Below are 23,486 nucleotides of genomic sequence, written 5' to 3' on the forward strand. Positions count from 1 at the left end.
AGGCTGTTCCTTGAATCCAGACAGGAAAATGGGCTCCATGAATAATAAGTTACTGAAAAACCAGGTTGTCCCGTTCAAGCATGCAGATCTTTTATTTAAATATTCCTCTGCTGTCTATTCATTCAGCATAACACATGTATTATGCTGTCTTCTGAAATACGTTAAATGAATTTCAAACAAAATTGTCAAAAACAACAACCTTGGTTTCTTTGTATGGTACACAGAAATAATTACATTTCATTTACAGCACAGATGCATTTTACAGTCATCAACAGTCATTCACTACCAAAACAGCATTTAAATCACCTAGAACACCAAAAGAATGTTTATTTTCCAAATTCAAAATAAATTAATCATTTTGCATAAGTGATATATGGAAATAGGAGACAAGAATGGCATTCTGAAAAATCTTCCCAAATTATTTCTTAACCTGTATTTTAAAAAAGAAGATAAAACTTGTAATCGGGGATGTAACCGCTATGCAAATATTGCTGTATTGCAGTTTCTTTAGTCCATATGAAAAATAAAATTAAGAGGCCAAATTTTTAAACCCTGTGTGATCTCAGTGGAGTCAATGGGATAGCACAAGGTCTAACTCAGTTCAGGGCTTGTCCCAAATGGTTTTCATCAACTGCCATCTTATATTAGTTTCCAGATGTAATTAATTAAGAAGTACCATGTGAGAAAGAAGAAGCTGTAATAGATAGTTAGTAACAGGGCAGTTTTCATATCAGTAACTGCTTCAGCAAATGCTAGGAACAAAGCCAGTCTTTTTTTCTATGAGTAGATGTAGGAAGCAAGTAAAAACTAATGTAGTGAACCCAGCTTTACAACACTGTAAGAGAGAGGAGATCAAAATAATTGATTTCAGTGGAATTACTTCACATTTTCACTGTTAGTGAAAAATCAGTGTGTTGATTCCTTAAAAGAAATTCAGGTTTTGATTCCATTTATATAAACAGTAGAAACTTGCTAATTTGCACAAATGAATGGGAACTGCATAGCAAATTAACCAAGTTTGTGAATAAGTGAACAAACATTAAGAAAACAAAGATCACCCATTGCAAAATATACTCTCTTCTTTTGTCAGCTGTAATTTAGTTTTAATTTATGACAATAGCATAGTAGTGAATATTCCGTAGCATACTTTGTAAAAATAAAATCTCAGCCCTCATTATAGCATCTGTTTTTAAATCTTTGCTTATGGATAACGCGAGACCACAAACTAGTTGTGTGGAGCAAAAAGAGTGTAAATTAGCAAGGTTCTACTTTCATAGTGTATTTCTTCTTAATATAAATGTTAAGCTCAGTCAAGGGAGTGGTTAGTAATTGGTACCATAAAGTTTGGAACATACAACATTCAAACTATTAAATAACTATGTTTTTCACATGTGGTAATGTCTTCTAATGCATAGAGCTTTTTGATTGGCATATATATATATTTATATGGAGCCATGCGGTAATTTCTGCTGATACAGTATTTCTGCTATAAACACCTATTTCATGTGCACAACATTTTCAAGATGACAAACCTCTTAACGTTCTTGTCTTCTAGTAAATAAAACTGCAGTTAGCAGAAATCTTTTGGTAAGAAAATTTAGATTTCCGTAAGACAATGAAGCAAAAAGGCATTTTAAATAGTAAAGTCTTTATGTCCATTTATGGCCCTGATCCTACAGCTAAATTCCCATTGGAGTCAATCATAATTTTGCAGAAAATCTCAAATCTCTAGTTTATCAGTGTTCTTGGGTATAGTCTTACAAGATATGGAACCCCAAATAAATTTTTGGATGCTGGCTTACAGGTTACTACAAGGAGAGTTTTAGCAAACTGTTTTCACTAAATGTCTTAGAATGCTCAACATAGCCAATATTCTGGATACCGCAGAAAAACACAGAGGTTTAGAGCTAAGTGTTAGTTTGTCACAAAACCCCTTTGTTTTAATTTCATTTCAAATGGGATTGACACTGTAACACCACACTAGAAGACTGGTTCAGGAAATACAAAGATAAGCAAGTGTTTGCAGAACAAAAGATTAAGCCACTTCATGAAGAATCTTGGAATCCCAAAGAAGAAAGCAACATTAAATCAGATAAATGTGCTGCATCATGAAAATAGAGATTACAGTGGACGAAAAGGAGTATGAAAGAAAAGTACATTTATGGGACACAGTTTTGATTATATGGTTATTTAAAACTTCTCCACATTAGAGAAAATATTTTCTATTCATGGGGTTCATGTTGTAGGTGAAGTTGTGCAAAATATTTAAACAAATTAATCCTGATTCCTGATACAACAGATATACAATGAATTATTGCAGTTGTAGCAGTACCAAGGAAGCAAGATAAAACAATAATAAATATTGAACTAACTGAACACCTTGAGATCGCTAATGAGTGTTTGAGTAAGAAATACTGCATTTTCCAAAGGTAAGTTATTTGTACAACTACCATGGAACATTAACAATCAGCAGTAAGTGCACAGAAATGCCCCTTTATACAGTAATATTTTATCATGCCTAATCTGAAAAACAACATAAGTAAACTGAGATCACAGCTCCAAAGAATTTCAGCATGCACTGTGGTTGTATTTCTGCCAGTCAGCACAAACATATTTCCTATGAGCATTTTGTTTTCCCCCTTTTTCCCCCCCCTTTTTTTTTAAACAATAGGGAGTTTGTCAACAAGTTCATGGTTTATCAACAGGAAAAAATGAAGTTATCAAAATGTTTTTCATTGTTGTTTTGCATTCAGTCGGAACATAATGTTCAAACGTGGGGTATTTTTTGTTTGTTTTGTTTATTTTTTTTTAAAAAGTTCCCATGGTAATAAGAAGCATCAATGGGGGACATTTCATTGTGCTCATATAGTAAGTCAAAATGGTCACAGAAGATTGCGCTGTATAACCGTTCAGACGCTGTGTAGAAACTCTGGTTGCCTGCTTCACGCAGTACAACACTGAAACCCAAAATGTTTTAATTCTTCTGACCCCTTCAATCTGTGGCTGTGGTAACACTGACCAAGGGGGGTATTGTCTTTTCCAGCTCTCTCCTTCTCCAGAACTCTTCTCATTGCTAGAGCTCAGCTGGCAAGTGGTCTTTATTCCAATTGTTTTATAAAGCAGATACTCTGACAATATTTCCTCCTGAATATGGGGGAGCTTCTGGCCTATTATCCCCTTCGGGTGTGGTCACTGGGGGTGTTGGGATGCTGATTATTGCTGTTGTGACGTAAGGCTGCTCACAGTTTAGTTTAACACACTCTTCCATTTTGGCATTTAAACTGGATCGGCTAAAGGGGAAAAAAATTAATGATGTAAATGTTTACATTGTTATAAACTTCTCTGCTTATTCAATTCCATTATCCCAGCCAACTAGCTTAAAGTCTGTTTTGTTATCAGGTAGGAGAAACACAGATACACTGCAAACACGGCCTCTGCTCCTTTGGTCATTGGACATTCAGCATGTAGCTGAGGAAGAAAGATATCTGACTCCTATTAAAATACTTAGCTCTTTTGGTGTTTTTCACAGAAACACAGGACTGAAAAGGACTTCCTGAGTCATCGAGTCCAGTCCGAGGCTATCACAGACAACCTCATCATATAAACCTGTTCATAAATTTATCTCCACATGTACAATTATCCAGACACTTTTTTTGGTCCATTGTATTATTTTCTTATTTGCGGTTTTGCCAACACTAGGTGGTTCAGTCAGACACAACAAACCAGGAATTGATCTTAACAAGCATGAGGTTTTATTATGAGTTTTAGCTCTCTGGGGCAAGGGCCTCCTTTTTGTGGGTGCATTTCAGGAAAATCTTGAAATGTACAAAAGGAGGCGAGAGATGGCTGAGTAGATTACAGGATGAATAAAGATTAAACTGCTGAGGAACTCTTGCCTTCTATAATTTACCCAAACTCCTAGTCTTCCACAACAGTCTGTGACAGAGAGCAGGAGACCTGGCTGCAGAGAATCCAGGGCTGAAGGTGGCAGTAGGACACGATCATAGATCAGTGTGAAGGACAAAACCTTAACCCTCATTACAGGGTGGTTTTGTGGAGCAGCGTTTAAATGGAATGTAAGCCTAGGAAAGTGAGAGGAAGACCTGCACCCTAGTTTTAGAGATGTAGGACACTTTGGACAGGGCATTAAGAGGGCCAGCATCCAAAGAAGCAAAACAAAGCTGACCTGAACCCTGGTTACAAGGCAGTCATTCTTTCCTTACACAAATTCTACCCCTTTAAACAAGGGTGGGAGCAGGGCTGGCCTTACCATGAGGCGAACTGAGGCGGCTGCCTCAGGTGCCGGACTGTGGGGGGGCACCACTAGGACCTAGAGTGTAGAAAATTGTGTCTGCTGCTGGTGCATATGTATTCTCTCTGCTCTAGATGCACAGAGATGGTGGAGTGCTGTGCTAGAGGAAGGAGAGCACAAGAGACATAACAGGCAGGCAGGAGAAAAGGTGAGAGGGAATAACAGAAAGCAGCAGGAGCTGTAGGGAGAGAGGAGGAGGAGGAGGAGCCTCTTATGTACCTCTCTAGCACCCCCAGGAGCCTGGATTGATTAACACCAGCTTCTCAGGGAGCTTCCTGTTTCCTGCTGCTTCCCTGAACCCACTTCAGGAGAACACGGAGTCAGCTGAAGTAGTAGGAGCCAGTTAGGCCCTTAAGACACTGATATCTTCCCTCACTCAGGCCCTTCTAGCCTGCTTATTTGTCCCCTTCAACTGAGTGTTGAGAGTCACTATAGCTGGCACAGAACAGCAGTCATGAGCGAAAGAAGAAAACACCCCTCTGGGGCAGCATTCAGAAAAAGAAAGCAAGCAAAGGAAGCTTTTCTATCTAAGCAGGAAGGAGGTCTCCTGAGATACATAGACACAAATGTTCACGGTGAGCCCTCTGGCCCCAGTGAGGATGTGAGTGGTGAGGAGATGCTTGATCTTCCAGTTAGTCAGAGTGCAGGTGACCTGGAAGCTACTGCAGCATCCATATCTCCATCTCAAATGGATGTAACCACATACATTGCTGAAGAAAAATGTAGATCAGAGAAGAGTGTGGTGGAGGCACAAGAAACAGCTGCTGCTGTTTGATCCAGGACTGTGGACCCACTTGAGCAGACGCCTGAGGGACTTCCTTGTATTGCATGGGCCACAGCAAGTGAAAAACTTCATGTTCCCTACAGACAATGAAAATAGAAGTTTCCATCCAACACATTACTGGCATGAAATCCCCAATGGTGGCAAAGTGGAGAGGCCATGGCTTATGTACTCAAAAACCCAGCATGCTGCATACTGTCTTTGTTGCAAACTCTTCCAGTCTAATGTTCCAGCCACATTGGGTTCTACAGGAAAAAAGGACTGGAAAAATCTGGCTAGAAACCTGGCATGCCATGAGAAGGCAGCAAATCACCAGAGAGCATTCCATAGGTGGAAAGAGCTTGAGATGAGACTAAGGTTAAAGGCTACCATAGATGATAAGCATCAAAAGAAGATTGCATCAGAGTGTCTTTACTGGCAAAATGTTCTGAAAAGGCTCATTGCCATTGTGAGAATGCTTGCTACCCAAAACCTAGCACTGTGTGGCACTTCAGATCAGCTGTATGTGCCAAACAATGGAAACTTCCTTAAAATTGTGGAGCTGATGGCTGAGTTTGATGCTGTACTCCAGCAGCAACTAAGAAGAGTCACCACCCAAGAAATATAAACACACCTTGGAAAAACAATTCTAAATGAGATCATACAGTTACTGGCAACAAAAGTCAAACAGAAGATTGTGGCAGATCTGAAGTCAGCAAGATATTACTCTGTTATTCTGGACTGCACACCTGACATCAACCATATGGAACAAATGACTTTAATGGTGTGTTTTGTAACAAAAACAGAACCCAGTGAAAATGTCCCTGCACTGGTCAATGTCAGCATTTTCTAGAATTTATTGACAAACATTAAGAAAAGGTGTGTTATGAGCAAGACACGAGAAGTCATTCTTCCGCTCTACTCTGCGCTGGTCAGGCCTCAGCTGTAGTATTGTGTCCAGTTCTGGGCACCGCATTTCAAGAACGATGTGGAGAAATTGGAGAGGATCCAGAGAAGAGCAACAAGAATGATTAAAAGTCTAGAAAACATGACCTATGAAGGAAGGCTGAAAGAATTGGGTTTGTTTAGTTTGGAAAAGAGAAGACTGAGAGGGGACATGATAGCAGTTTTCAGGTATCTAAAAGGATGTCATAAGGAGGTGGGAGAAAACTTGTTCATCTTAGCCTCTAAGGATAGAACAAGAAGCAATGGGCTTAAACTGCAGCAAGGGAGGTTTAGGTTGGACATTAGGAAAACGTTCCTAACTGTCAGGGTGGTTAAACATTGGAATAAACTGCCTAGGGAGGTTGTGGAATCTCCATCTCTAGGGATATTTAAGAGTAGGTGGGATAAATGTCTATCAGGGATGGTCTAGACAGTATATGGGCCTGCCATGAGGGCAGGGGACGGGACTTGATGACCTCTCGAGGTCCCTTCCAGTCCTAGAGTCTATGAATCTATGAAAACAGCTGGTATGACAAATGTGCTTCTTAAAAAGCTGAAAGATACAGGAATTGTGATAGCTGACATGAGAGGTCAGGGCTACGATAATGATGCCGACATGAGAGGAAGGAACATAGGAGTGCAGACATGGATCCAAGAGTTAAACCCTCGAGCATTTTTTGTCCCATGCAGTTCTTATTCATTGAACTTGATGGTCAGTGATGCAGCATCAGCTTCTAGCGAGGCTGCTGAATTTTTTAATGTAATTCAAAGCATCTATGTATTTTTCTCTGCATCAACTCATCAATGGCAAATTTTGAAGCAACATCTGGGAACATCCTCTCTGACACTGAAACCACTGAGTGCCACATGATGGGAAAGGTGAGTGGAGGCGATAAAGCCTATCAAACACCAAATTGGGAAGATAGATGATGCCATAGTTGCCATTATGGAGGATAATGCTATGACAGGAACTGTCCATGGGAGAACAGTGGCAGAGGGAAATGGAATCACCAGAAACATACATAATTTCAAATTTCTATGTGGCTTAATGTTGTGACATGACATACTGTTTGAAATAAATGTTGTAAGCAAGAGACTCCAAGGTGTTGACCTTGATATATCGGGAGCAATGGAATAACTGGACAAAGCAAAGTCATGCCTACAGTTTTACCAGTCAGATGAAGGATTTCAAAATGTTCTGAAGAGTGCACAGAAGCTGGCAGAGGAACTTCACACTGAAGCTATTTTCCCACCCATTCAAGAATACAAAAGTCACCAAAGAAGAAGACATTTGGATTACAAGGCACGGGATAATCCCATAAGAGACCCCAAACAACAATTCAAAGTTGAATTCTTTAACCAGGTGCTAGATTGTGCAATACAGTCAGTTGAGGAACGTTTCATGCAGCTCAAGGAACACAGCAGTATATATGGGATGTTGTATGATATTCCAAAACTCCTCACTATACCTGAAGAAGACCTATACCAGCAATGCAGGGCACAAGAGACAGTGTTGACACAAGATGATGTGTGATATTGATGCGAGTGATTTAGGTGATGAACTGAAAACCCTTTCAAGATACATTTCAGCAGGATCACCTCCAAAGGCTGTTCTGGAATATATGTGCACAAATAAGATGACCACCCTCTTTCCAAATGTTTTTGTTGCTCTGCGCATACACCTCTACCCCGATATAACGCAGTCCTTGGGAGACAAAAAATCTCACTGCGTTATAGGTGAGACCGCGTTATATCAAACTTGCTTTGCACGCCCCCACCCATTCCTTGTTCCCTGACTGCCCCCTCCAGAGACCCCTGTCCCTAATCACCCGCAGGACCCCATCTCCTTCCCAACCCCCCTGTTCCCTGACTGCTCTGACCCCGATCCACCCCCCGCCCCCTGACAGGCACTCACCATCAGCGGCGGGAAGCGGAGCAGCCCGGCCCCAGTCCGGTCCACTGTGCCAGCTCCCAGCCACGGCGCTCCACTTCCTGCCGTCAGTGAGTGCGGGGAGGTTGGGGAAAGGATGTCCCTCCGCACTCACCTGCAGCGAGAAGCGGAGCAACGCGGCCCCAGCCTGCTCCGCTTTCCTTGCTCTGGCCCCAGCTGTGTTGCTGGGGAAAGGTCCTGCACTCACCTGCAGCGGGAAGTGGAGCGCCACGGCTGGGAGCCGGCGGAGTGGAGCTGACCGGGGCTGGACTGCTCTGCTTCCCACTGCTGATGAGTGCTGGGAGGTTGGGGAAAGGACACCCTCCACACTCACCGGCGGTGGGAAGCGGAGCGATGTGGCTCCAGCCTGCTCCACTCTGCCACCTCCCAGCTGTGGTGCTCCATTTCCCACTGCAGGTGAGTGCGGGGAGGTTGGGGAAAGGACACCCCCCGTACTCACCTGCGGCGGGAAGCGGAGCGCTGCGGATGGGAGCTGGTGGAGTGGAGCGGGCTGGGACTGGGCTGCTCCGCTTCTGTTGCTGGTGACTGTAGTGGGGATCCCTTCCCCCAAGCCTTCTCCTCCGAGCGACACGGCTGGGGCCGGGGCGAGGGAAGCAGAGCGGCTTGCTCCCGGCCCCCCGCTAATCCCCGGGCCACTCTGGGACTGCGGGGCCCCCCAAAGTGCCCTCCCACAGCTCCTGCCCCCCAGACCCTGGGGGGGAGCCCCTGACTGCCCCTGAGACCCTCTGCCCCTTATCAAACCCCTCAGTCCCAGCAAGTCAGTAACAGAGCAGAAGTCACAGTCCCTTGCTCTTTGCTCCAGACTTTGTGGGCTACTGAACTATTATCTGTATATCACATGAGCAGTGACTCACAGTATTTTGTATTCACAATTATCAGTTTAGACATGCACCTGCAGGTGGGTTCACGTGCACACTGAGCTCCTGGATGGACTGTATATTTGTTCTTGGGGGTGGTTCCCAAGCAGTAAGAGAAATAGTTAAAATCTAAATTCATTGGATTGTGAGATTTACTTCTATATGTACATGTGTATTGTTGATTTTAATTCTTCTGTCTTTGTGCTGTGAGGGAAGGGTGTGCTGGAATGGCACCCAGCAGAAGACAGGTCAGAGCCAGACAGAATTATTCGTGAAATACATGGGCTGTGGATGCTGGTTCCACATATGGTTGCCAACCTGCCAGGAATTAAAGATTAATCTTTAATTAAATATTAGGTCATGTGATTAAACCTCCAGGAATATGTCCCCCTCCACCCCCCTTGAGTAATGGCAGAAAAAGTTACCTCAGCTGCAAGTCAAGGAGCTTCTGGGCTGCTCATGGCAGTGAATTTCTTACCTGCCAGCTATTCAGAATTTCACTTAATATCAATCTCTATAGCAACCTGTGCTGAAAGTGATGCTTTTTAAATGAAGGTATATTTTAGTTCAACATACAAACATTTTTAAGTCTAGCATGACTTTCCTGGTGTTTTCAAAGGCTGTATTCATACACATAAATATCAGCACCAGGTACTTTATATGTGAGGATGCAGAGAAGATAAGGAAATGCTTGCTCCCTAGCCTCTGGAGCTACATATTTTCTAATTTTTCCAATAACTTCCCTAGCCAGCGATTATAGTTTTCTCATTTATTATATATTTTTAAAGAGGAAGGATGGTCTTAAGACTAGGGAACTGGACTGGGACTCAGGAGATCTCATTTCAAGTCTCAGCTTTGTCACTGACTTTCTGTGTGAACTTCATGATGTCACAATCTTCTTGTGTCTCTGTACCTCAACTAAGAATAGGAATAATAATACTCTCCCCTTTTTCAGTCTTGTATAATTGAATTGTACACTCTTCCAGGTAGAGACTGTTTCTTATCATGTGTTTGTACAAGATCTGGAACACCTGGGTCCCAATATCAGCTGGGGTCTCTAGGTGCTATTGCAATACAAATAATAAATATCACAATATTTTTTCTGTGGTTTGCATAAGCATTTGCTAAACAAGGACTAAATCCCAATGGCAGTTGGAGGTGCAAAGCCTCTCAGGCTCTGGGCCCATATTATTTACCTTGATCTGCCATTTCAAGACTTGTGTGGCTTAAGAACCCCTACCCAATAAGACTCAAGAAAATAAGTGCTCGTTTGAATGGGCAGCCACGTACCCATTAATACTAAGGAACGCGGCTTACTTATTTTGAATTTGCATCAGATAACACCTTCCCACTTCCCAGGTATAGATTGTATAGACTACAATCTATACCTCTTCCTTACTGAGCAAAGGTTTACCATAGCATTGCATCTCAGATTGCTGTTAAAACTAAAATAAATACCTGTTAGATAGAGATGTTCTCTCCACACATCTGATCTGAATGGTACTAAGTTCTTGTATGCTGCCTGGGCGGCTCCCAGTTATATTGGTGTTTGGAATGCGGAAAGTCTTTTTATGTCGTCTTGAGCAACAAGTGCTGGTAACGCCTTGTTGGGAAGAGAGAGAGGGGCTGTCGCTTGAGGATCGATTGACTGTGGATACCTCCATGCAGCTGTCTTCATAGACATGTTCATCCACAAACTCGTGATTCTGGTCCAGAGCAATCAAAAACATGGTAAAAGCACACACACAAAAAGATAGGATTATAATTGAAAACATTCATGATGCTGATTGTCAAAATCCACTGTGTTAGGGCCTGCTTAATTTTACACAACTAGAGTCTGGGAAAATGACAAGGATTGCAATTTTCAACCCATATCAGGATGGGTTGAATATATTAAAAGTGTCAATACAGAGTCAAAATTACCAAACCATTAACTTCAGTTTTCAAAAAGTTAATGCAATTTTTTTTGTAGGATGGCAAACTATTATTCAGATATTCTTATTAGGAGCTATTGTGTAATCTATATAAAAAAATTGAAACATTTTCCAGGCTTTTTCAATTCTGTTTATATAAATGCTCTAAATGGGAGTAACAACATCCATGATTATGTTTAAATATAGTAAAATAATACTGACTTTAATTTTTGACTCAGTCTGTAAAATGTCATCTTAAAATAAAGGTGAGAAACCATGACTTGAAACAATACATTGCACAATCCAGGAATAAGTCTGTATTTATCAAAAAGTAAAATGCAACCTTAACTGTAGTGTCCATTGGAAAGAAACTAAAATAAATACTAAACATTCTCTACAGAGGTTACTACTGCTAGTTATAATAGCTTAATATATCTAAATTAGTTCATAAGACAAATATTCCGTGAAATAGTATTTATTCACGGGATCTTTGCTTAATCCCAACATAGACAGAAATCCTATAGGCACATCATAGTGGGTGGCCTATGGAAATTCCAAGTACAGTAATAGCCATTGTACTTTGACTCTTCGTATGTGATTATGAATCATAGAATATCAGGGCTGAAAGGGACCTCAGGAGGTCATCTAGTCCAACCCCCTGCTCAAAGCAGGACCAATCCCCAGACAGATTTTTACCCCAGTTCCCTAAATGGGCCCCTCAAGGATTGAACTCACAACCCTGGGTTTAGCAGGCCCGTGCTCAAACCACTGAGCTTTGACTCACAAAAGTGCGACTGCCTCAGTTTCTCTGCACACCAAGAACGGTAAACTGGTGGCATGGTTTTACATTGTAAGAATATATGCAGTAGTATTAAGGTAGAATCACAAGACGAAATGGACAGCAGGATGCTGATGCTTTTAATCCCATTATTTTGGACTGTTTGAGACAATGTCTGTTTCCACATTCCCAACTGCAGATGCTTTGACACTGAGTTGGGAAACACTGGTTTACACTCCACATAATCCCATTTACTTCAGTTGGGTTGGTTCTCTGCATTTTCATTTACCAGGGTCTAGCCTACACTGGAATCGCTCCAGTGGCATAGTTGTATCAATGTAGCTGTGCTGCTGTAGCGCTGCTAGGGTAGATACTCCATGCCGATGGGAGAGAGCTCTTCCAGCGCCATAATCACTCCACCTCCCCGAGCAGTGGTAGCTATGCCGTCAGGAGAGCATCTCCCACTGACAAAGCACTGTCCATACCGGTGCTTAGGTCGATGTAATTGATGTCACTCAGGAGGGAGGCTTTTCCACACCCCGAGCAACTTAAGTTATACCAAAGTAAGCGCTAGTGTGTACAAGCCCCAGGATAAGCAAAACTATTTCCTTCCCTAAAGAAGGATCTACTAACATGGAATGTCATTCAAATGCCAATAGGTACTCTGTGAATACATTCATGTTGTCCAAAAGAAACATAGCATAAGTAGAAGAAAGTAAGTACACATTCATCAGCAAAGTGAGCACCAGCACAGTAATTTCCTAAGGCAGCTGAATGTTTGATACAACTAGAAATAACTTGTTCAGCATGCCATTGCCATCTGCTCTCCCTCATACCCTCCTTGACCCATATAACAGTCAGGTGTCATCTTGTGTGGAAGGAAATGGTGTAGAAGAAAATGATTTCAAGTGACACAAGAAGAAAGAACTGCTTGTGTAACTTCCCTGTAAATTGACTTTACCCAGTTAATGTACATAAACAAGACTTCAAATGCAATTAGAGTTTGGATATGGGATACACAGAGAGAAATTACTTAATAACTGTCTTCAGGTTATAGGGGCTTCCAGTATGTTTGCCAAGATCTCTGGTAGTTTTCCAATAGAAAACAGTTTTGTGCTTCCTAAAGCTATTATGGAGCTATCAAACAATTCAATTAGCCTAGTCTATTAAAGAGTGATGCTGAGTGAACTTTTAATATAGATTGGAGCTATTTTGAAATTATATAATGGCTGAAACAAATATATTGAATTATACATGTCAAGATTCCAGCATATGGGATATATTAATTTATTGTCATACAATGAACTTTGATATATTGAATTTAAAATATGCATTTAGGCATTCAAGTCTAAAATAATTAAAATGTAAGAAGTCCAGATTTCTTCTGTGAGCTGTAAATTAACTGTTGTATATTAGCTGAAAAGATATCCTATAAAATACCTCTCTGAATACAAGTGTTGCCATTACAAAAGTAATTTCAAAGAAGAAAGCTACAGGCCATAACTTGCCAGCCACTGCACTTTTCAGAGAAGATGAAAAGAGATGAAAGGTTCAACAGCCTAAAAATGTTGGAAAGAGGGTAGAGGAGCCAAAGTCGCCTCTGTTGGATGCTGAAGAAGTCCTTCTGCATAAACCCCCTTGTGACTAGTGTCCACTGTCTTCAAAGAAGGAAGGGTGGCTTAGAAGGTGTGTGGCTAGTTTTATCTCCACCCTGAATAAACAAACACTCCTCACCCCATAAGATGAATATTCCCAAACTTGCATTTTCTCACTTCACTTTTGGGAAGGCAAGATCTGGCCATCTGACTTTATCAATTGATCAGTTACAAATAGAATATAGACACCTGCTCCTAAGCAATTACCTGCGTGTGTTGTGGGTGTGCACATATCTGGGAGGTAGGACTCAACAGCCAAGAAAATTGTTGTATGCAGTGTTATTGTAGCCATGTTGGTCCCAGGATATTAGTGAGAGAAGGTGGGTAATTGGACCCACTTCTGTTGGTGAGACAAACTTTCAAGTTTACACAGAGCTCTTCTTTGGGTCTGGGGGAAAAACTCAGTGTCACTGCTAAATACAAGGTTTGAACAGATTGTTTAGTATATCTTTTCAAACCTTGTATTTAGCAGTGACACCGAGTTAGTTTCCCAGATCTGAAGCAAAGCTTTGTGTAAGCTCAAAAGCTTGTCTGTCTCACCAACAGAAGTTGGTCCAATAAAAGATATTATCTCACCCACCTTGTCTCTCAAGAAAATTGTTGAAAAGCAAATAAATGTCATGTATATTCCATAAAATAAGACCAGGCTTTTACTATACATTTTTTGAAGAGCCACTGTTAAAAAAGAAAAAAAAAGATCAAGTTTTCCATCACTAATAACTTGGGGAGATGGAAAAGCTTCCGGGCCTGATTCAAGTCCCATCCAAGTGAATGGGAGTCTTTTTTATTCAGTTTTCTGAGAGTTGGACCAGGCCTGTTGCTAAGGCGAAAGTCTGCGAATTCATTTGCAGAGTGGAAAGCAATGTCCAAAGCAGATGTCTATGACTGAGGGCAAGTCTACATTACAGCGCTACGTTGGTGTAGCTGCACTGATGAAGCTAAGCTACTGTAGCCCCTCAGGTGAATATTTGCTGTGCCGACGGGAGAGTGCTTTCCCGTCAGCATAATTACTACACCTTGGTGAGAAGCGTACACTATGTTGGCAGGAGAATCATAAAGGGGAGGCTTTTTCACACCCCATAATGATATAAATTAGATCGACTTAGGCTGTAGTGTAGACATGCCCATAGTCCTACTATGGTATGCCTCAAAAGTGTTCCAAAAGGATAAAACTGTAGTAGGGGAGATAGGTTGTCAGGAGAGTCCTTTGTAATATACATTTAAAGCCAGACAGTTTGTGCTATACTTTAAATCAGAAATGAATACTAAAAAAAGACAGCATGTAAAAAGCATAAGCACCTGAAAGATGACACATAAGTAACTAAATGACAAACAACAACTGGACCACGTTAATTACAAGGCAATTGAATAAACAGGCTGTGAAAATAAAAAATATGAAGTTATACATGTACATAAGTTGTATTTTAATTTAATAACGTATGTAATGGAGAAATTGTTATTATGCTCTCACTTGAACAGGAGCAATAAAAAAAAGCTTCTGCATATACTTTCTGTTTTGAATACAGTAGATGCAGTGCATAAAAGTCCAACATTAAACAATAAAACTAAGACAAAAACGTCAAAACTTTGTGCTATATGTGCATACCTCATAGAGAAGTTATACAATGACTAGAAAATGCCACTTGGCAATTTTTCATCTTGAAACTCAGCCACATATGTCGTAACATATTACATTTTTGGGAGGAAAATGGACCCCAAAATTTTTTTGGAAACCTTTGATTCATGAAAATCAAATGCATGATTCTCTAACCTTGTGATTCCATGAATATGATGAGCATTGAGCAATGTATGAGGGAAATTTAACATAGTTTGCTAGACTTGCAAATGATGAGACATGATGCCTGTGCACATATAGACAATCTCTGATTTTTTTCTGCTGTAATGCACCTTCATACATTTAGCTTGTAACATGACAACCACAGAGATGGGCACCAGCCACAAAATTCAGATCCCAATTCTGATTTCCAGCACCTAAAATTTGAGTGTTTGAATCTGGAATTTGGGCCCATCTCTGGTCAACATGATCTAAATTCTTTGTCAGGAAATGGCAAAGTATTGTACATACTGATGGTCACTACCAGATAATTTGTTAGGTGCATCTACATTTGATAAAATCAGAGCTAAATTTGTAAATTGTACCTTAAATGGTGTTGAACAGCTTATTGATAAGATGGGATCATCCACAACATAAGATAAACCCTACATGGCAATATGGTGACAGGAGAGAAAATACAAGGACAAATATAGATTATTTTACCATTTCCCAATGTGAAATTATTACATTTACAAAGGTTACACTCAGTGTAATTATTCTTCATGTCCTTAGGAAATAATAAACAGGAAATGATGTAAAAACAATAATGATCAGGATAACAGAAATGCCTTTGTGACATTTCTGACCAGAAATATTTTATCTGTGACTGAGACATATGGCTTGTTAATATTCAAAGTCAATATGGCTCATCAGGCTAACACACCTTTAAGATAAACAAGGAAGTGGTATGGCTAGCATCATATCCAACCGTGTTGGACGTCCCTAACTTCTATGGATAAGGTACCCATTTTGTAGCTGGGTGAACCTGAGGTGATCTCTCAGTGTGAGATCGAGTGAGACTCCAACCCACAACCTACAGGTTTGCAGTCAAGTGCCTTAACCACTTGGTGTCCACACCTCATTCTTATTAATATTACTGAAGTGTAATTATGTTTTAATTTAACATTCATGATGGCTGTATAGTTATCCAGATATTAAGCAGTAGACACGTGCGCACAATTATCTGTTTTTGATTGCTTGGATGTTTTTAACCAAAGCAGGTGTGTTTTGGTGGTTGTGAATTATATCAGTTATTCCTGTAAGGGGCTGTCAGAGCGGATGCTAAACCAGAGGTGGGAAAACTACAACCCACGGGCCACATCCAGCCAGCAGGACCCTCCTGCTCGGCCCCTGAGCTCCTGGCCAGGGAGGCTAGCCCCCGGCCCCTCCCCTGCTGTTCCCCCTCCCCCACAGCCTCAGTTCACTGCGCCGCTGGCACAGTGCTCTGGGCGGCGGGGCTGCGAGCTCTTGCCGGGCAGCGCAGCTGCAGAGCTGCAGCCTAACCTGGTGCTCTGTGTTGCACGGTGGCATGGGTGGCTCCAGCTGGGCGGAGCAGCTGCCTGTCCTGGTGCTCTGGGCAGCGCAGCTGTAGCGCCGCCAGCCACTGGTGCTCAAGGCAGCGCAGTAAGGGGGCAAGGAGCAGGGGTGGTTGGATAGAGGGCAGGGGAGTTCGGAGTGGTGGTCAGGAAGCAGAGGTGTGGATAGGGGTCGAGGGGTCAGAGGGGGAACAGGGGGGTTGAATGGGTGCAGGGGTCCCGGGAGGCAGTCAGGATGGAGAGGGGGGTTGGATTTGGTGGCAGGGGGCAGTCAGGAGTGGGGGTTCTGGGGAAAGTCAGGAAGAAGGGGTGGTTGGATGGGACAGAGGTCAGGGGGGCAGTCAGAAATGAGAGGAGGGGTTGATGGGGTGTGGGTCCAGGGGCAGTCAGGGGACAGGGAGGGGTGGATGGGGCAGAGGTCCCGGGGGAGCATCAGGGGACAGGGAACGGGGGGTTGGATGGGGCAGGAGGCCATCAGGGGGTGAAAAGCAGGGGGGGGGTCAGATAGCGGCCGGGGCCGGGGCTGGGGCCGGGGCCGGGCCACTCCTGGTTGTTTGGGGAGACACAGCCTCCCCTAACCGGCCCTCCATACCCTTTCAGAAACGGATGTGGCTCTCAGGCCAAAAAGTTTGCCCGCCCCTGGGCTAAACGATTCTGTAGTGCTGCACCTGCATCTCAATTCAGAGGATGAAGTTGCAGAATAAGATGGTGAGTACTCTCAACTTTCACTCACTTAAATTGGAGTTGAGTGCTCGCATCGCAGGAAATGCTCAGCAACTCATAGGATTGAAACTAAGGACCCAGAACTTCAATCCTTGCCAAGGAGAAAGCTTGAATTGCCTGAATTGGGAATTTTGCATGAGTAAGGACTGGAGATGGAGTCCCTAGAAACTGTACTGTAGCAACATGTAAATCATAAACTAACTCTCTGTATAAATATATATAAATCCAGATCCTCAGCTGGTGCCTATTGGGGTGTTCCATTAAGGTTAATGTCCTGATGTCAGTTGAGGATCTGACCTATGATCTTTAAATGTTACTATGTACATTGCATGAAAATAAACTAGAAAATTTCTAAATCAGCCCAATCTATAAAATAGCTTTTGGTCCTGGGTAAGGACTGTAATGTGAGGAATTAGGAGAAATAAGCTACGCTACTACAGAACCAAAATTAGGTTTACAGGAAGACCCTGATTCCATTTTCTTACCGTGGTTTTTTCCAGACAGTGAAGCAGGTGGTGGTGCTGTGTTTCAAAGGAAGAGCCAGATTTGCTAAGAAAGTTCTGTTCTTCTTCCTTGTTGGACTGTAAATACATAAAATTCTCTATTATTTTCATTTTTGAACAAAAGTCTCTTAGCCAAATATTTGATTAAAACAGACTTGGGGTGTATACTGAAATATATCTGCAGTGCTTTATCGGGGCAAAACTACATGATATAAAATAAATCAGTTTGCGCATGATGTCTTTTTTGTTTATTAATCAAAATATTTTCTCTGCTTTCCTTGAATATCTCAAACCTCAGCATTTCCACAGAATCATAAAAATGTAGGGCTGGAAGTGGCCTCAAGAGGTCATCAGGTCCAGGTCTGGGCTGTGGTAAGACCAAGTAAACCTAGATTATCCCTGACAGGTGTTTGTCCAATTTGTTCTTAAAAACCTTCAGTGCCAGGGATTCCACAACCATTCTTGGAAGCCTATTCCAGACCTTAACTACCCTTAGAAAGTTTTTCCTATTGTCTAACCTAAATCTCCCTTGGTGCAGATTAAGCCCATTACTTCTGTGTTCTATCTTCAGTGAACGTGGAGTACAATTATTCACTGTCCTCTTTATAATAGCCCTTCACATATTTGAAGACTGTTATCAGGTTCCCCTTCAGTCTTCTATTCTCAAGACTAAACATTCCCAGTTTTTATAACCTTTCCCTGAAGCTCAGGCTTGCTAAGCTTTTTGTCATTTTTGTTGCTCTCCTCTAGACTCTCTTCAATTTATCCACACCATTGCTAAAGTGTGGTGCCCAGAAATGGATGGCCTTTTGTGTATAGTTAGAACAATGCAACTTACAGATGTAATCATCGTGTTAAGGTGCTGAGTGTAAAATCAGCACACACTTAAATGGTCATAAATCTAACTGATGGTAAAAGATTTTCCCCTATGTAAGGGCCTGTTTTAAAAAAGAAATTGCACATAATTGTCTTATTTCCTCTTGAGATTGTTTAATAATGCTGAAGAATTTGTGGTATTACCCTTTATACAAAAAAATCATGTCACTGACTAATCCCAAGCCACTGAGTTCAGAAAGTGTACAGCAGATGTTACAGACACAGAATGAAGAATTATGTAGAAAACGTTTCCTGATTTATTAAATACTTTTATCATTATTCATTAGAGGGCACTAAACTAAATTGGGATGAAAATGGGACTATATCAAATGTCAAAATTAGAGATGGGCATAAAACGTCCTCTAGGTCCCAACACTCCAAACTTTGGGATGTACAAAATCCAGATTTATATTTAGTTATTTGAGCACATTTGTAGTTAAAATGTTATTTCTCAGACCATAAAGATCAGCTCTAGATCAACATTTTTCCAAAATTTGAGGGTGCCCAGACGCAAGGTCTTGGTTTGGCTCAGAGAGACTTTTTATTTGAACCAAACTTGTTTAAGTTTGGGGTGTATTTGAATCCAGAGTTTGTGAACCATCCCATCCTTTGTTATTTTATATCCTGTCATCCAGTCCTGTAATCTTGCTTAAACAATAATAGTTCAATTTGTCCTTCTTTAACCTACTTCTATTGAGAGTATTACTTATAGAGTCAGATTGACTAGTCCTGATGATAAATAGAATAAATGGCAGCTGTGCTATTATTAAGCAGCTATTCTGGAGCTGGATTACATAAATATATTACCTGGTGAAGCTGGTTACTCAGTAAGCCATTTCGTTTGCTCTGCATGTAAGCATTAGCAGTCCCACTCTTTGCTGCTCGAATTCTAGCAAGTCTGGCTTTCTGTGCAAAGAAGGAGACAAAAAGAAATGGTGGCACTTCTACTTGTATCCATTAGTCTGTTTATAGAAAGCAGCTAATTGGAATCCGCTGTTTATGAATACCAATGTCATAATCGCTAAAGTGATGGTCATTCAGGCAACAAATCAAAAGAGTGTTTTCCTGGTTAAACTGCAAATTAGCTAGCAGCTTTTGTTTCTTTCCATGAATCAGCCAATTGGAACAATGATTTGGATAAATGATTATAGATATTCTCATAATATTAGGCAAATTATATTTTCCTTTTTCTGTGGCAGTGATCATGTCACTTCTATATCTGTCTTGCAGGTCAGGAATGTTGCTTCCATCTCAACCTATGTCATTTCTAATCCTTCAGTTAAAAGTTTCTCAAAAGAAGGGTCAATGGTCCAAGAGAACATAACTTTTCAACTGCTATGAGCCATGAAGAACCTCCATAGTTCCTCAGAGCATTCTAATTTTCAGAGAAACAGATTAATAGATTCTAGGACTGGAAGGGACCTCGAGAGGTCATCGAGTCCCGTCCCCTGCCCTCATGTCAGGACCAAATACTGTCTAGACCATCCCTGATAGACATTTATCTAACCTACTCTTAAATATCTCCAGAGATGGAGATTCCACAACCTCCCTAGGCAATTTATTCCAGTGTTTAATCACCCTGACAGTTAGGAACTTTTTCCTAATGTCCAACCTAAACCTCCCTTGCTGCAGTTTAAGCCCATTGCTTCTTGTTCTATCCTTAGAGGCTAAAGTGAACAAGTTTTCTCCCTCCTCCTGATGACACCCTTTTAGATACCTGAAAATTGCTATCATGTCCCCTCTCAGTCTTCTCTTTTCCAAACTAAACAAACCCAATTCTTTCAGTCTTCCTTCATAGGTCATGTTCTCAAGCCCTTTAATCATTCTTGTTGCTCTTCTCTGGACCCTCTCCAATTTCTCCACATCTTTCTTGAAATGCGGTGCCTAGAACTGGACACAGTACTCCACTTGAGGCCTAACCAGCGCAGAGTAGAGTGGAAGAATGACTTCTCGTGTCTTGCTCACAACACACCTGTTAATGCATCCCAGAATCACGTTTGCTTTTATTGCAACAGCATCAGGAACATATGTATAACAATGAGAGAGAAAGGCATCAATACACAGAAAAGCTAAATTCCTGAGTTCCTGATAGCCTTTTCTAAAGCCTTCCACTTGCTGCAAGGTGTTTGTTACATCTTGTTTATGCCTACCTGTATAATGATACTTAATACGAATCCCCACTTGTCCCAGTCTGAGCATTCTCTTGAAATTTTAAACAAATTGTTGAGAGAGGATGGGCCAGATTAACACTTGTTTATGTAGTGTGGCAAAGCACCTCCTTTACTTCACCAGGCTCAGCAATTCCCTCTCTGGGAGGGCGGGGGGGGCACACCTGGAGTAAATCAGTCCCACTCTGGAGAGCTTTTATTCTTCAGTATTTACAAGGTAAAAAGTAGGCCAAGAAGTTCTCTTCAGCCAAACAAAAAGAGAATACCTTTCCCTGGGGGGTATTGCCTTATTATGCTGGCCTCTGAGTGCTAGTCCTTACCCAAACAGTCTGTTAGCATGGTTGCTTCCCCTACAGGGAGGAGAGCTGCCTTACACCTAGGAGAAGCCTTTTCTTCCTGACACAGCTTATATTCCATCTCTCCTAATCCTCTCTCACCAGAAAAAGGGGTTTTGAAAGATCCTTAATTGGACTCATGAGTCTCTTGTTGACCTGAGAGAAGCTGTTTGCAGCTCCTGGGGACAGGGTCTTTACCATTCTAGGGCTGATATGCCTGTCGTCTACCACTCTCTTGTGGGTGTGGAGCTGCTGCTGCTGGTCCCAGAGCACCCTCTTTAGCTTTTGTCTGTGCCAGACCCCCACTCCCCACCCCACCCCTCTCTGCTACCTCACCAGCTGGTTGCTGCTGCTCCTTGGGGAGCCCTGCTGGCCTGCTCCCATCTGTGGGGTCTCTCTCGGCTGGCTGTTTGCTGCTGGTGTTAGGAGGAGGAGGAAGAAGAGTTGCAGAGCGTGGTACACCTGGAGCTACTGCAGGTCATTGTGGAGGGTTTTTTTCACAGGACTGAGTGATTTTGACATCTTTACTCCTGTGGTGGTGGTTCTTGTTGTTGTTCGGAAGGTGGCGGGGGGAGAGATGTGGAGCCCTCCCCCTACTCCATCACCCCTTCTCACCATTTTGACTGCTCTCCACTCCTGGATTTGGCCGCTTGCCTGGCCTTTATCCACCTGACTTTTGCAGCATCGAGCAAGGGCTTTTAAACCACAAACGCACATGCCTTTCCCGTCCCCTTGGACTTGCCCTCCCTTCCTCTGCTGCTCTTGGCAGGTGGGCTTCCCCCACCCTTGCTTTGCCCACAGGCCTCCCCCCAGCAGTTTGCCCCCTTTCCCTGTGTTGCCTGTCCCACCCACCCCTTGCTGCCTATTTTTGCCTCCAGGTCCCGGTCCCGGTCCCAGGTCCCCCCATTCCAGCCGCCAGCGAGAGGGGCTAGACGCCTCTCTGTCATGAAGGCAGGCTGTGCTCACCTTGCTTCCAAAGAAGGGGGACTTCTGCAACCTTCAGAACTGGTGTCCTGTCTTGCTCCACCCTAACCAGACCTACCTGGGCCGCACCATCTTTGATCAGCTATATCTGGCCTGGGACCTCTTAGAGCTCAAGTGTAGGGATGGTCTGTTGTTCGCCCTCCTGTCTCTGGACCAGGAGAAGGCATTCGACAGAGTGGACCATGGATATCTCCTGGGCACTTTGTGGGCATTTGGCTTCAGACCCCAGTTTGTGGGTTTTCTCCAGGTGCTGTACACCTCCGCAGAGTGTTTGGTTAAGCTCCACTGAACCCTGACCGCACCAGTCAGCTTCAGGCGAGGGGTGCCTGTCTGCTGTCAGGCCAGCTGTACACTCTGTCCATCGAGCCCTTCCTCCATCTCCCCCATAGGAGGTTGACAGGGTTGATGCTCTGTGAGCCAGAGTTGTGGCTGATCCTCTCAGCGAATGCCAATGACGTGCTTCTCGTGGTCCTGATCTTCTCGATGGCCTTCTCTACCCAAGTCAACTGGGTCAATAGCTCTGACCTGGTGGTTGGGGATGAGTGGCAGGTGAGCACCCTTCCACCCGGGCTTCAGGCCATTCGGTGGAGCACGGATCTGCTGCTCTATCTCGGCGTTTACCTTACCACCACGCATCCGTCTCCACCGGAGAACTGGCAAGGTTTGGAGGGCACCGTGTTTGAGCAGCTGTGGAGGTGGACAGGACTACTCCGGTGCCTTTCCCTGTGGGGGAGGGAAGTGGTGTTCAATCAGCTAGTCCTGTCCATGCTCTGGCATCAGCTCAACACCCTGATCCTGGACCTAGGTTTCCTGGCCTACCTCCAGAAGGTGGTCCTGGAGTTCTTTTGGCCAGGACTGCACTGGGTCTCTGCAGGGGTCTTGAGTCTCCTCCTGGAGAAAGGAGTACAGGGCCTGATCTGCATTCACACTCAAATCTATGCCTTCTGCCTCCAGACCCTGCAGAGACTTCTTTATAGTGCAGGTAGCCTAGTGTGGAGCACGTCGCATGCCTTCCTGCGTTGCTTCTGAGGGCTCCGATATGACCGGCAGCTCTTTTATCTTCATCCGAGAGGTCTTCCATGAAACCTCTATGAGCTGCTGGTCTTCTACTAAGACCTCCTCTGGACCTGGAAGCTGGTATCAGCAACCAGGTCTGTGGTGGCCACTGAGGGGGTAGATTTCCATGTGGACCCCTGCTACTCAATCCCCAACTTGGTGTGCAGGTGGCGGAGTCCCTCTTGGTGTGCCAGAGGCTGGTCCTGTCAGGAGTCACCAGAATTGGAGACCGCCTGGACTATGACTGGGGAGCCTGGGTGGATCCCCTGTTGCTCGCTCAGCGCATGGGGCTCTCCACCCTTTGAACTCTGCAGTGTGTACTTCAGGAGGTGAGGGCAACTTTATCACCTGCTTTTCAGGCTTACCTCGAGCGGGTCCTGAAGGAGGGTGCTCCCCGCTCACCCCACTCCCCAAGCCTTCCAGATCTGTTCAAAGGGCCCTTTCCCCATGAGCTCCCCTGGCCATTCCACTTACACACTTCGAGCCGGCTGCATGACCTACAGCCGGTTCATTTTCAAAC

At 43.1% G+C, this 23,486-nt stretch overlaps 1 protein-coding gene across 2 annotated transcripts in view; it reads right to left on the bottom strand.

Moving 5' to 3' along the window:
- Window positions 1–76: 76 nt before the first annotated feature.
- Window positions 77–23,486, bottom strand: part of KCND2 (potassium voltage-gated channel subfamily D member 2) — a 415,189-nt gene continuing 391,779 nt past the window's right edge. The window contains exons 3-7 of one of the 2 annotated variants that reach the window (XM_045005843.1): window positions 19,231–19,329; window positions 17,530–17,625; window positions 15,332–15,391; window positions 10,284–10,531; window positions 77–3,290 (exon numbers count right to left, since the gene is read on the bottom strand). In XM_045005843.1, coding sequence (XP_044861778.1) covers window positions 3,113–3,290; window positions 10,284–10,531; window positions 15,332–15,391; window positions 17,530–17,625; window positions 19,231–19,329 — 681 coding nt within the window. In that variant the 3' untranslated portion in view covers window positions 77–3,112. The remainder of the gene's footprint in view (window positions 3,291–10,283; window positions 10,532–15,331; window positions 15,392–17,529; window positions 17,626–19,230; window positions 19,330–23,486) is intronic. The other variant, XM_045005852.1, reaches the window with a different exon arrangement.

This window comes from Mauremys mutica, chromosome 1 (assembly GCF_020497125.1).
Source record: "Mauremys mutica isolate MM-2020 ecotype Southern chromosome 1, ASM2049712v1, whole genome shotgun sequence".
Taxonomy (NCBI): Eukaryota; Metazoa; Chordata; order Testudines; family Geoemydidae; genus Mauremys; species Mauremys mutica.